Source organism: Pteropus vampyrus, unplaced genomic scaffold (assembly GCF_000151845.1).
Source record: "Pteropus vampyrus isolate Shadow unplaced genomic scaffold, Pvam_2.0 Scaffold229, whole genome shotgun sequence".
Classification (NCBI taxonomy): domain Eukaryota; kingdom Metazoa; phylum Chordata; class Mammalia; order Chiroptera; family Pteropodidae; genus Pteropus; species Pteropus vampyrus.
In genome coordinates, this window is record NW_011889010.1 from 287,904 (window position 1) to 303,670 (window position 15,767).

Below are 15,767 nucleotides of genomic sequence, written 5' to 3' on the forward strand. Positions count from 1 at the left end.
TTTGCTCCCACCCCCCGCCCACCTATTCTCTTCCCTAACAATAATGGTACTACAACCACCCACTGAGTCCACTTAAAAGCTCAGATGCTGTCTTCCGAGTCCTCTCAACCCCGTACCAGCCTACCCCTAGGACCATGTCAATCAGAAATCCTTACGGACTCTTCTTCCAAAACATATCAAAACCATCTCATTTTTCTCACTTCTACTATCACATCCCAATCTCTTGCCTGAGTGAATACAAAAGCCTTCTACTATTTTTCCCCTTCTGTTTCTCCTCACTCCCCTCCACTTCCGCAATAGCTGATCATGAGATTCTCCCTATTTAAAACCCTCTAGTAGCTTCCCTTTGACCATCTAATGAAGTTCAAATTCTTACCTAGGCTTATAAAACCCTCTGTAACGTGGCCCCACCTACCTCTTATGCTAGCTCCTCCCGCTCTTTCTCCTAGAGCAAGATTTGGCCCCGTTGGCCTCCTATCTCTGTTCTTTGAGCACACTGGCTATTTCTATCTGAAATGTTCTTCTGATCTTGACACGGGCAGTTTCATATCATTTCTATCTCAGCTTTTAAGGGTGCATCCTCAGAGAGGTGTATCCTGAACTGACCATCAGAAATAGCCAGCCTATCACTCTCATATTTGAATTCCTTACATAGTACTGACTGTTCGTGAGGTTACTGTTATCTCCAGAGCTAGCATGGAAACTCCATGAGAGCAGAGAACGACCTGACCTGCTCCTCACTGTAATCCAATCACTTAACACAGGACTGACACACGAAGGCATTAAATAAATATAAAAGAAGAATAAGTGAACCATCATTTCCCTTAGCTTTCTCTCCAGATGCAACAGAAAACGATTCTCTCCTCTTCTTTGCCAGTGACCCTTCTAATTATGATCTGGGTTCTAATTCTTCCCATCTCTTTAAGGATATCAACCTCATTAAAAAGGCCTATTCCCCTCTGGTATTTTCATTTTCTCCTTTTCTGGGGTTTCTTCGCTCAAATATATTGCAGTGGTGTTTCCAAGGAAACAAAGAGCTAGAATCTAGAACTATCCTATGGTATCCAATTCAATCCTCAAGGTATGTATATACATACTATAATCCCATTTCTGTAGTTAAAAAATATGTATCAGTATAAATCTATACATATACATACAGGGACAGATCCAGAGGACAGATAAAAATATTAAATATTAACTGTGGTCATCTCTGGGTGTTGGAATTTGGGCACTAATCTCCCATCCCAATCCCTTTTCTAATATGTTTATGTAAAACTTTTTAGAAAAAAAAAAATGTATGTTACTACCGTAATGTTTTTAAGGTGAAGGGAGCAGCTCTTCCCTCTAGAAGTTTGGCTTGTGTTGGAAAGAATCTCCAAGTTTTCCTCGGAAAATTCCAGGCAGACCTCACTTTGCACGAGAGTGTGGGATATTAAAAATAATTGGGCAAGGAGATCTTAATAATCACTGGGAAAAATTGCAATTATTCTCTGACTTTTAAAAATGCCTGTAATAACATTAAGAATTCTCCTATTATTATACTATGTAGAGAAATTTAAAAAATAGTAAAACTAGTATTACTAGAATTATTTATTACTGGTATTAATTAGAAACACTGAAACCTAACGCATTTTATTTCTTTGTGAAAAGCTCATCCAGAGTTGTCTGAACAGTGCGTGCTGCCTTCTTCTCGGCACGTAGCTTACACTATGGAGCGAGCATATTTCCCATGCCTTGGCAAACTGTCATACTCCTTTCCAAGCTTCTATCATTTTATCCTTTGTGCTTTCGATGTTGCAAAATATATCTGAGCATTCCTTGTCTGAGTGTTTTCTGATGTCACTCCCTTCAGACATCTTTATTCTTATCATTACAACCACTTTCATTATTTACATCGTAAATTCACCTTCACTCTATTCCTCTGGCTGAGTATCCAGAATCTCATGAATGGCGGCAGTGTCAACATCACTGGAATTTGTGTATATCAGAACCATGCAAAGAAAGGACTGCTGTGCATACAAATTAGGTGCAAAATTATCTTGCGAGCTATGTTCTATCTATGGTTTGGCCACCATACCTTGCCAGTTCTAGACAAAACAAATAAATGAAAGATTTCTGGAAGAGAAATCTTAGAGAAGAAATCTGGAAAGAGAAACCATACAACATGGAACTAGAAAGAATGTTAGAGATATTGGAATCTAGTACCCTCGTTTTACAGATGGGATGTCTAAAGTCACCCAGAAATGTGACGTCATCTGCCCAGCATCTAAACTGATTTGAGATTTTGAAAGCAAAGAAATAAAAAATGCTCGGTCTCCAAATTCCTCCAACCCACATCGTGGTATCACTTTACTGAAGCAGAAACTGTTCTTTGACTGAGATCATCCTTTTGAATGTGCTTGGTCATGAATATACTCTTATCATGGGGTTAGGCTGGGCAGTGAAGAAATCAACACTGCCTCAAATTCTGCCAAAACAGAATTGACCACACAGTCTGAAACAGAATCCCAACACCTCCATACAAGATGACCAGAAATATTCTGACTATTCTCCAAAAGTCTTTAAATAGTTTCTTTGTTTAAGTTTTCAGTTAAGGAACAGATATGAATTAGGTTTTTTCTTGTTGGGTGTATGTGTTTGTGTGTTCCAATCTGAAATCACCACATCAGAAAGAAAAAGAATTCATAGTTCTGACAAACAAAAGGGGCAGAATATTTAAGTCCTATTCTAATATCCTTTAAGCTTTAAAGTTACCTACTTAACTCCCTATAAGCTAATGAAGCACTTACAAAAAGGGGTGCTTCATATAAATCACAAAAGCTTTAGTTACTAATGAATCATTTAATTTTGAAAGTCATTCTTTAAGCTTTAAAGTTATCTACTTAACTTCCCAGTAGCTACTATTAAATAATTACTAAACTACTTAATTTGTTAGAAATGTAAGAATATCATTTTTTATATTACTAAGTTGAATAACATCAATCAAAAACTAAAAAGGAAAACTATTCCAGAAACCAAAGATTTTTCTACATTCCAGCTTATTCAAATAAAAATAATCTGTTAATTCATTATTTGTGAATAAACATAGTTCACCAGGTTTTCTGAAAAATGCTGTGAAGCATTGTTTCATTTCGTGCCAGGAGACATTAGGAAGGCCTATTATCTCACCTTTAAATAGTAAACCAGAAGTTCATTCAGAGCGGGATCAGCATTCAGATTAACAAGGAAACATTTATCATCCCCAACTTTAATTCCAGAAGATTGAAGGGATATTCCAAGACTCTCAAGTTGTTTCTGTCGTTCCTGTAAATGAAAAGAAGTGTTAATTCTGCAGCTACTGAAGCAGTTGAGATACAAAAGGTCTTCTTATGTTAGAGTAATCATTGAATAACTTTATAATTCAAATACATTCACTTAGGACATGGTATTATAGATTATTGCATTTTTTCTCTTTCCAAACTATATAATGTTATTTTATTTTGTTAATTAAAACATTTTTATTTGGAAAAATAAAGTCATTACAAATAGCAACCAAGTGTACTACTGAGTTCTCAAGTTTCATTCTTGAAAATATCTAATATCTTGAACTCATCTTTTGAATTTAATTCTGTATATAAGAGCAAATTAAGTGTTTTACTCAACTGTGATATTGGTGAAAAGCCAAGTTTTCAATACATTCTCCTGCTTGATATCTTCAGTGACTCCCCAGCCAGGATAAACAAAGTCCACAAGGCCCTTTGATCTGGCCCATTCACTCCCTATCTTTACATCTGTCACTCCTACTCTTAAAGCCTGTACTTCAGTTATGTGGAACATCTTCCAGATGGTTGAGGGTGTCAAGAATGCTCTCTTTAGTTTAAGAGATTTTACACCTGGCTTTTCTATCTGAAGCATACTTGTTCTCTCACTTGGTAACTGTTTACTTGCCCATTTCTCTATGAGGGCATGGATCCTGTCTATTTATTGTGTACTCCTAGCAATTAGCACAATGCATAAGACACAGTGAGCACTCAAAATGTTGGTCTTATAAATTTATCAAAATAAAACTTGTATATGCTTTCAAGTACTATTTTCATAAGGATACAAACCTTAAAGAAGGTGCCTACTGTCTCTGATTCCACACAATATATGAATGTATACATAGAGGGGGATATATATGAATCCCACAGCCAATGCCCTGTGATTAAGGTATATGGATTGGGGCAACAGGGTGTCTGACTATGTATAAAGAGCAAGTAGTAATGAGTTACAGCCATCAAGAACCTTTGATTTTGGGGAAAGGCAAGGCACACTGAGTCATTTAACGAGGGGCACACAATAAATTTGTAGTATAATTAAATTACAGCCACAGAATTTTGCTATATCTAAGGATATCATCCTAATTCATATGGCCACTACAATCCAGTCAATACACCGCACCTAGAAGTATATTATTACAAAAGTAGAGAAGGGGATATTTTGGTTCTGGGTATTTGAATCAAGTCTCTCTTCTAACAAAAAACATTACTGGTTTTTTTCAGAAGTTTCAAATATTTTAGCACTAGACATTAGATTTTCAGCACTCAGTTCTAAGAAATGGTTATCCTTAATAGAGAATCATGTTCCTAACATGAAGAAAACAATTCTGACATATTTTGTCTAATACTTTCTTAGAGAAGGTTTTCTTACATAGCAACCTTGATAGATAATTAAAGAATGATTTCAATAAGAAGAAACGTTTCTCTATAAAAATGTCTTTTTTGTAAACTAGCTCATAAACTAATATTAAATGAAAAATGTAGGTTATAAATTAGTATATCAATTTATGCACTAAAAAACCTAAAAAAATGCTCAAAGATATTAACAGTTTTTTTCAGATGATTAGATCCTAGTTAATTTAAATTTTCTTTGTAATAGTCTTTCTATATTTTCTATAAGTAAATACTACTTTTGTAACACAATATTTTCTCCTATTTATACTCTTATTATGACTCTATTAATTCTCATAAAAAGACTTAAAATGGCAGACTGGATTATGCCTAAGGGCATATTTGCCACCCCTTAATCTATGTCAAGATTTTGATATGCATTTCTTAAGTGTGCATTTCTTAATGAGAACAGAAAAGATGAAAATAAGAGACAATTTGGTATTGTAGATATGGTGTTAGTCAACAAGTTATGCTTGTTTATTTGGAAATATTTCTGAGCATACACTTAAAAAACAAAAAAATACAGCCTTTTTTCTTGAGAATCTTATAGTCACTGAGTAATAAACCTATACACGAAAAATTGAACAATAGTAAAGTATTGCATAAATTAAAGGTCAAAAGGGTATAGATAGTTTCCATAGGAATTCAGGGCCAGGAAGACCCCTGGGGGCGGCCTACTAAAGGAAGACACCGCAGAGCACAGAGGACCTATGGGGAGCCTGCATGACTTGGAACGGACCCCAAAAATAAAGTGCAAAGTCCTTCAAAAAAGAAATGCATTTAACTTAGTTCACCTAGATACTCTCCAAAGTTATCTGACCATGAACCTTTTTTTTTTTCCCCAGAAGACTTAACCATTTCTGGCTATATTGACAGAAATACATTTTGGGAAACGTAGCCTATTCTGGAAAGCGGATGGGTAATAGTAAACAAACCAGGTCTTTCCCAATGAGAGAGGAGAAGAGAGCTCAGCAGCACGGAAGCATGGGGGCTGGGAAAGATAAGGCATTAAGGGAGATGCTGGATAAAATCAGGCATAGTCCCCAAAAGGGACATAAGAGAAAGGGTAAGAACAGTTAGGTAAGGAAAGATGCTAAAGATAAGATTCACTAGGACTGCAATCTGACTTAGACCTACCCTGCTTTGTATCAGCAAAGCCACCCAAGAACAAGAGCCTTCAAAGTCAATGCTTTACCTTTGGAGTAGCTCCAAAAGGTTCTTACAAATTAATTCCAAATTGGACAACTATTAGAATGACTTATAATTTATGAAACACAAGAAATGAAATACGCAATGAGCAAGTTTATACACTCGTATATTCTCTTTGAAATGTGAAGGATAGGCTTTAAAAAACTCAGTGCAGGTCTACAGATAAAACAAGACTGGTCATATGTTGATCTTTAAGGAAACTGGATGATGGGTACATGTGAGTATACTCTTCTCTTATTAACTATGAAACTGACTATAATAATAAATGTTTTAAAATAGACTTAAATCCTAGTCTGCACTAATGTAAATGTAACATCCACTTTATGCTACATAATAGTAGTGCTGTCTTACAACATCTAATGTAGAGACTGGTTCTGCAAAGCACAATTAAAAATGGAATCAACTGGATGAGAAAATAAGTAGCAAGTTCCACATATTCACTAATACAGGGAACAGTTGAAAACACTAGATATTTTTAACTTTAGAAAAGAAGAGGAAGAGGCAGAAGTGACTTCAAATACCTGGGTAATAAGAGTCTCATAGGGCTATTGGAAGGCTTAAATAAAATACTGTATTTAAACGTGCTTAGCATAGGGCCCAATACATGTGTATCCAATAAATATTGGTTATTATTATTATTAGTTGTTACATACAAGTGGGACACTTATTCTCTTAGCTTTGGAAGAACAAACTAAGGCCAATGAGCAGAAATGAAAGAAAGATCTGTTAAGCAACTACTATCAAAGCCATCCAATCACATCCAGTCACATCTTTCTAGAACAAGCTGAGCAAACCATCTAACTGGAAAGCTACAGCATTAAGTCTTTCATTACGTAGGCAGCTGGACACTTAAAGAATCTCTCCAAATGCTAATGTTCTCACCCTAAGATTTCACAACTCAATTATATTGTGTTCTAAAAATGAGAGACAGTCACCTCAAATTTAGGTATTTCACATTATTTTTACTGAGTTGTGACATGGAAGTCAGAATCTCATAACCTAATATCTACTACTAATAATTTTGTGGTTTGGCTAAGTTCCTTAGGTCTTTAAAGCGCTTAACAGAATTGGATGTTCAGAGCCAGAGACTACAAAGTAGTTATTTCATTAAAAAAAATTTCATGACCCTTCAAAATTATTTCTGAGATAATGAACAATTAATTGTAATTATGTCTTTATCCTTCAAAGTAACTCTGTACAGTAAAATATGAAGTATTGGATCTATATACTTATTAATGGTGTTAGATTTGCCATCTTCGAAGCTAAAAATCAAAGAACCAGAAATACTATTGGAGTTGCACTGCACACACCACCACGAAGTTTCTCTCTTCAATCGGGAAGCACAAACCTGGGCAATCTCCTCAGTTTTCCTTAATTTCTCCTCCCAGGTCACAGTCATTTCCTGGATTAGCTTCTCTGATTCTTCCAGCCGGTCTTTTAGCTCGGGAGATTTCATTGCCTGTAAGTGAATGTTTATTCCATGAAATGTTTGTATAATGCCCTGAAAAAAGAATCAGATCAATCCAGAAGGGCAAAAGTAACAATCTGCCTCCTCTCAGCTGTACGGCTCACTGAGGTCTCTGATCTACCTAAGACATAACTGTCACCAACGCTCAGCAACCCGACTAAGCGGGTCCCACAAACTCATCCAGTTATCCAAGGTGGGTTTGAAAGGAAGACTCACTCTTTCCTTTTCCTCCAACCTACTGTTATTGTAAAGATCTCTAATTACGTTTAAAGAGACAGTTCAAGCTATCAAGGGGTTATTTTTTAAATCCCAATAGGACATATGCCTAGACTCATATACATGATTCATTCTAGTCTTTATTGATGACTTCAGGTATTTTATTCAACTACATGTGGACTAAATTTGTACATGTTGCAAACTGGATGGTTTGCAACATGTACAAATTTAATACCTGGAACACAGAAACAAAATTTCAAAGAATTTCGATGAATTGTAAAATTATTTCTATAATTGTATAAATAGTATAAAACTCTACAGGCAAAAAAACAATCAAGATAATTGTTTTGACCATGTATTTTACTGATTAATCACCAGCAAATGGTTTATGACAAAGAAGAAGGCTATGGTCTCAGCCCCAGAAAGAGTCCCACAGTGCTAAGAAACTGTGGGGGGAGAAATGTTAATTAAAGCAGGGATCCTGAATCTATTATTTTATTCCTCTTTTGACAAGAGGAGGAGCATTTGGTTGTAGGTTAGATTGTGTAGGTTTCATATTTAGCAATGAAATATAAATACCTATCGTGGAGATAGAGTACCAATAAACAGATGAGTATTTCTGCTATAAAATGTTTTCTACAAACAACTCACAAAACGGAAAAACTAGATTAAGGTGTGAAAGACTTCCTTAAGATTTCCATTCTGACCTCAACCAGTGAACAAATGAGAAAACAAAAATCTTCTTCCGATTAGTCTATACCCACTCTCCACCATTTTCTACACTAAAATTAAATTATATACACTTTGTTCCAAGCATCTCTCTTTCTCTCTCTTACTCTACTATGCCTCTTCTCGCCTGTCAGCTGCCTATACTGTGGAAACATTCTCTCAATTCCCTTTATTCTCTCCTCCTATTGAAACCTTAAACACCTGTAAAAACTTTCTAAATTTCAACTGACAATCTGTCTTCCTTTATCCATTACCCATCTCAAATTTCTCTTCCTATAGGAAATTCACAAATTCTGGGTGAAGTACTCATCACTCATGGCTAAGGGGCAGAAAATTCAAGTTCTAGCTTTACTAGATTTTCCTAGACCCATAACACATCACTCGGCCGTGCCTTCTACCTCTGCTTTGGTTAGCTGCTCTCGGAGTTTTTCCACTTCTTCCCGGAGATCCCGGATAATTCGTGCATTAGGATCCTCATTCACCACAGCATGGTTCACGATGTTCTTGGCGCGATCTGCATACCGCAGAGTTGAAAGGGTTTCGTCATAGTTATCAGCTGCCGGACTCACAGTTGCTACCATGGCTGTCTTGCTGTTACCCCCAAGACTATCCTAGAGGAGAAGAGAAATTGGGAGGCACTTTAAAGTTAGAAGAAAGCATTATATGAGAAAGCTGAAGTCGGAAATGGTAAGATAAACTCCCAAGATCAAAGGTATATTTAAAGACAAAGTCAGGACTAAAATACAGGAATGCTGATTACCAGTCCCACGCTCTTTCTTTTCTCCCAAGCTACTTTTCTGCAAAAAAGAAATTTTGGTTTTTGAGAAAGGACAGGGAAATACAGTGAAGTCTACATTTATTTTAGTTTAATAAAAATTAATTCTAAGTTAATTTGTCCTCTATTAACACACAACATGATATAAGTTAGCAGACTAATCAGAATAAAAGAGGATGATTTCTCTAATGCTTACAAAATCTCCCTTGGAGGAATTGAATGACTGTGCTATTATTTGCTATTTGATCAAAGAGTGATTACTTACAGTCTACTCCATAAGCCAGGTATTTGGAATCTCTGAGAAGCCTAAATAATGGCTCAGAAAGTGTTGTTATAAGCTATCAAGCACCTTGTAAATTTTTTAAAAACATAATTGTACCATAAAAAGATGCAATTCCAGTCTTATAAAACAAAAGCTACACTGAAGGTACTTCATATTATTCCCTCTGATAGCACTACAAAAACTACTAAAACTGGCTTCATGTTTTACACAACCATTTCTACAGTCTAGACAAGGGTGCTGAAAAAAACTCATCTTCATTATACTAAAACTGGTAAGAAATGAACTTTAGAACAAGCTCTAGCAAATTCAAAAAAACTACTTTTGCTTAAGAATATTAAAAATAACTAGACATAACTCGGAATTACAAAACTAGATTGCAAGTCCAGTCCGCCCCAACCCAGTGCACCATACCACAGCTGTGGCAGGCAGCCTCTAAGACGGCGCCCAACGATGCCCACCTGGCAGTCCTGCCCCTGTATCACCCCCGTCCCTTGAGTGTGGGCGGGACTTGTTGATTTGCCTCTAAGGAATAGAATATAGCAGATATGATACCATGTCCCTTCTGAAATTAGATTATAAAAAGATTGTAGCTTCTGTCATGGGCACTTTCTCTCATTCTGGGGATAACTGCTGCCATGAGGTGAGGTGGCCCTTTGAAAGGACCACAGGGGTGAGTTTGGGAACAGGTCTTCTGAAGCCTGCCAATAACCAGTTAGGTGAGCAGATGCGACCCCGGTCAAGCCTTGCAATGACTGCGGCCCCACATGACACTTTGATTGCAGTCACACTAAGACATGGCAGACAGAACTACTCAGTTAGGCCTCACCCACAATCCTGACCCATAAAAACTGAGAGATAATAAATGATTGTTGCATCCAGCTGTTATGATTTATGGACAATCTAGTACATACCAATAGATAACTACTAATGCACTAATATACCATCCTAGGGTGAGAAGAATTACCCAAAAGAACAGATTAAGTACCCTCTGTCAGTAACAGAATATCACTGAATTTTAGATTCTGAAGATTGGAGAGAATATTCAAACAACCCACTAATGAGGAATTCATTAGATCACACAAAAGTCAACACTACTTTTGGGCAGCATTAACCAATATAAAATTCTTACTTTTGAAGATATAAAGTTTTCCCAATATCAATATATTGAAAATTTGTTCGAGCAATCTGTGATTTACACACTCTTTGTGTATAGACTTTACTTAGTCCTCAGTCTTTTGCGAATTTTGGATTCTTTATAGCCTATTTTACTGATAAAAAAAGACCCAGAACCTAGTCCAGTTGTGTTCTGCCTTCAACCCCATGATTTCCGCTCTTCTATAGCCACCCACGATAACACAGTAACGAAATAACACCTGGCAATTCAGAGTTCAGACCTGAAGAATAAGTGTCCTGACACCGTCTCAAATTATTTTGTCCTAGTGCCAGAAACAAAATAGTTCCATAAGTATTCCCAACAGTGATATAATCACAGACGATATGTCCGCTTATTCATCCATTACTGAAAATTTGGTTTTCCACAGAAAACACAACTAAGATAATATATCTTTGAAGAAAATACACGTTAATGCATGGAAAGAAATACAAATAATCTGGACTTTAGGAAGCAAAGTGATTTCTGTGAAGCCTGTTTCACTCTTCACTTCTAGACACTGATCTCACATTGTTGGTGACCAGCTTTGGCAACTTCCAGAAAAATGTCAAGAAGGATCCCATACACATTAATGAAATTCCAATGTCATATATAAAGATCAGAGGAATTACATCTCAGATTGGAATTCAGTTCACTAACAAACACCGTGGCTGAGCGCTGCCCTTCAAGATTCACTGCATTCTATTAGCCCACAGGAACAGCAAATGCTACTGGGTAAAAGGGGATATGTGACAATAAGTACCAAAGGAGAAAAGCATGCACATTGTGCTTCAATTTGTGCTGAGAAAAGGAAACCTGGCAAACAAAAAATACTTGACATTTTAAAAGCCCTTGTGCATGAGCAACAACAATACGCTTATATGCAAAAATGACCTCAGGCCATTAGCGAAAAGGAAATGGCAACAAAAGACCTGGCATTCATTCAAGGAGAAAGTATAAAGCTTCTTGTTACTTTTTAATTGTTTAATTAGGCAAATCAGTTGAGCTTTGTTTCTAATGTAGCAACTGCCAATTAAATGGGCATAGGGAAGAAATTTAATTTTGGAAATCAGAATTTCTTAAAACTGAAAGAACTCTTTGAAGCCATTTAATCAAATTATTTCATTTTACAGATGAGCAATTGAGACCCGGAAAGACTGACAGACTTACCAGAGGTCATAATGCTAGCTCAGAGCAGAGCTGAAATTATTCATTCGTTCAATACTTCATGAAGTTTATCATCTAGAGGGCAGGGGCGATGCTGGTGAGCAAATACTATATAATAAGAACTAAAGTAGGGATAAATACAATAGAGTCTGGGAAAACAGAGAAAGAGCAGAAAGCCCAGTCTTGAAAGGTTAGGAAAGACTCCCAGAGAAAGTGACATTTGAGACCTTAACGTGAATTATCATCGCCCAGGTTAAGGGGATGGGGAGGAACGTAGGAGAGAAATTGAAGAGAAGAGGAAGAATGTTCCAAACAAAGTTAAGAGTAAGTCACTTAGCCAGAAGTCACTTAACTAGAACTGATAATATCAAGAGCAAAAGATGATCAATGAGAAGTAGGAAGGGAACAGATTACCCAGGGCCTAGTAAATCACAAGTTATTAATGAATTTGGACTTTATTGTAAGGGCTTCTGGAAGGTTACTGAAGAGATTAAAATTTAAGAAGAGTACTGATTCAGAAAGCTATTGCAACCCGACTGTAAAGAATGGAATGGACTAAGAAAGCTTGAGGGAGAGGTTTCCATCATCCAGGCAAGAGATGAAAGTCGTCTTCATTAGGCAAATGGCAATGAGAATGAGAAAAAGTAGATGATTTTGAGAGAATCATTATTGGAGCATTCATTATCAGAAGTTATGTGATGATGTTAAGAGACCCATATTTAGAAGGTTACACAGAGAAGCAAAGATCATCCTAATACAAAATGGTCCCTTACTGACCACTGACCAAGTGCGTAACCATTCAGCCCTCGGAGAGAAGAGTGCTCACATCGATGCCTCACCAAGAATATCAAAGTTTCTCCAACTCTCAGATGTTATAAATATCAAGAGCACAACATAATTATAATGCAAATACAAAGCAAAAAAACTTTTTAAAATATCGCAAAGTTTATAAAAAATGAGCAATTTTATGAGTTCAATGAAAGTTATGTTGGAAAAATTCTGATATAATCAGAATTATATCAAGTCGAAAAAGGATCAGTGAGAGTTAGACTAAGAACTAAAGTAGGAAAAACTAAGAGAAATAAAAGCCACTTCAAAGGAGAATGATTTGCCTATATTTGGATTCAGAGAGGCCTTTGGGAAAACTGTTTAAACCCCGAAATACGTTTTGCAAAATTGCCCTACTTATAATCTTGCTGCAAAAGTCAAACATGATAAAGAATGCCATGTGTTTTTTCTTAATGACAAAAGTCAAAGAAAATATTCATTTTTTTAGCCTAAGAATTAATACTTAGAAGTAATTGTAAAATTATGACCTATTTTTACTAAACGGAAGATAAAGTGAGCTTTTGAAAGAAGTGTTTAGTTTTGTTCTTCAAGTTCAAATATTTTCAAGTGTCTATCAATGTTTGGTAAGTCAAGTGCTTCTCCTTCTAATGAAAAGTAACCTTTGATAAGAGCACAGCCTAGGCAAAAGAAGATGGCAGCGAAGCCACCCTGGATTCCAATCTTGTTTCTGCCTCCATTGCCTCATTTGTAAATGAGAAACACCACCATTCACCTTCCGAGGAGTAAATGAGATGATGTATGTGAAGCACTTAGCATGGTACCAGATTTTCCTAAAACAAATTCTCCTAGCCATCAGCCTACGAATGGCCACTGAATAATTACTTAGGCCATCTTAACTATGTCAAGTAAGTTAACAAAAGATATATCCTATTGTTGATTTAAACAGACTAAAGTAGCAACACTGAAACAACAGGACAATGAGTGTTCAGTTTTTTAAATCCAGGGAATAATCATGAATGATCGGGAAATGTTTCTGTGGAAAGTTTGAGGAAGAAATAAGTGTCTTGTTGAGATTTCTTCTGAAAATTAAACAAATGAGATTTCAAGGTTATTAACACAGAAGACCAGTATAATCGTTTCCTTAGTAGAGAAATGGTTTATAATATCTCTTTAATTCGAGTTATTAGAAGTACTTTTAATTATCAAATTTTATTTATCTTCTTGTTTTAAATTTCAATTTTACTGCATTTTGGCCAAAGGAACTCATCTACCTGATTTTCTAATGTGGCAAAGTGTACTTAATAAAGCATATTCAAATGTTGTGAAGAGTTTTAGAAAGTGAAGTGAAATACTAGTAACCCTTTGAGAGGGTGTAGGAACTAGAAGAAAATCCTACTCCCTTTATCCAGTTCTCTAAACATGTCATGGACCAAGTCAAAGTTGTGTCCTCTACTATACTACTTGGAGACCTGTGTTTAACTCACCTTTATATTCTCAACCCCTAGTACAGTGAGTAACAGGTGTTCAATACATTCTTGACCAATGAGAAAAAAAGGACTCATAAAATTACTTCTCCATTTTAAAGAAATAAAATAAAAAAAAAGAGTAGAAAAATTTTGTTACAGGTTGGAATTAAACTGTCACTAGATTTTATATCCTCTAACTCCCAGACCAATATCCAATTCACCAAGACTAGATAGAGGGAACTTGAAGACTGGAGGAAGCCTGGGAACAGTCTTTCTTTCACCAGAACGCTTGTTACATGTCATTACTATCTCTCTCACGGAATCACTAACTCACGCTGTAACATTCTGTGTACATATCGTGTCTCCCTTAACTGGACTCTGAGCAATCAGAGGGCAAGGAGCGTCTTACATTTGTTCTCCCTGCAGCACTTCGTACAGTTTTTTTTCTCTTTCTCATTTCCACTTCTTTCATTCACAACGATTCAACCAAGAAGTGATTGTGATCTACTCTGTATCCTTAACAGCTTTAAAAAGCTGAAAGCAAATTAAAATGATCATGAGTAGTCTTGAAGTTATACAGAAAAACAGGGTCCAAAATGTCAAACAAAAGGAGTCTGTGAGAAAGAGGGTAGCCCAGCTGAGTCTGTCAGACACTGAGAACTCGTTTTCTATGACTAACTCAGCTTTCAAATTAGCACTGGGTCCATTTTCTTTTCCCCAAAATCTCAGAGGCAATTGTGCAATTCGATGCGCCTAAAACTCCCACTGCTTCCAGGTTCTGGTCAATCAAGAAGAAACCTATACTTAATCAATTAGAATTATGATTATCAAATAAGAGCCTAACGATTATCAATTTGAACACTGATGGAAGAAATGATAATTGGGAGGGATTAATATTCTACTCTTTATTCTTCTTGTTACCAACCACCAAGAATATGCCAGGAAGGGAAAAAATAACTTACTTTGAGCAGCCAAGTGAGAACTGAATCACGATAAGGAACAAATTTATTCTTGTTTTTGCCAGCACTCTGGTCTGCTAGGGCTGAGATAACCAGACCGAGGGTTGTGAGGGACCTGCATGGTGCAACAAACCGTAATAATCATAAAAAACTGAGTATATCAAATATCATGTCTTAGCACAAAGACTGAGCATCAAGATGCCTTTGTACCTGCATGAGAACAGCACTGCGGTCAGCGTTTTGCAGCTGTTTAAAAACACGTACGCTCTAAAGGCTGATATCCCTCTAATACTACCATAAGCAATAAAATGGCTTAGCTCAGTTATTTTTTTCACTTTTGTAAATAAAAATGTGACCTTTGAGTCAAGATAACAGCACAGCATCTGGATGGTGTTCTATGATCTCCAGTTGGTTACTGATGACTCGTTATCTCACTATGTATCCTTCTGGAAGCCATGAGAATAGAAAAGATTCCTGCCCACAGGAGCTGACAATTTAGCTTGAGGTAGAAAATATAACCATATGAATGAATTGGTGAACAAAACTTTCTGTGGAAAGTCTGAGGAAGAAACTTCGCAAAGCTCTAGCTTCTTGAAATAAATAAGCACCACAGGAGTCGTAAAGGGAAAGCCCGATGTGGTTAGTACCCACGTTGTTGTTTGTTCAGGGACACCCATGTCAAGATCAACAGCTAGACTCTGATAAACCAATGATCTTTGTCCTTTTCTATAGCTTTGACCAGCGGTTCTCAACTGGAGGTTCCTGTGTCCACCTCAGGGAGCAGCTGGCAATGCCTAGAGGTAATCTGGGTTGTCGCAAGTGGGGTCTGGGAGAGAGGTGGTAGATACTACTGCCTCCTAGTGGGCAG

At 36.6% G+C, this 15,767-nt stretch overlaps 1 protein-coding gene across 1 annotated transcript in view; it reads right to left on the reverse strand.

Moving 5' to 3' along the window:
- KIF13B (kinesin family member 13B) overlaps positions 1–15,767 on the reverse strand; it is a 182,882-nt gene that overhangs the window by 88,717 nt on the left and 78,398 nt on the right. Inside the window, 4 exon segments of the mRNA XM_023519655.1 lie at positions 3,169–3,303; positions 7,246–7,356; positions 8,709–8,921; positions 14,903–15,014. Coding sequence (XP_023375423.1) covers positions 3,169–3,303; positions 7,246–7,356; positions 8,709–8,921; positions 14,903–15,014 — 571 coding nt within the window.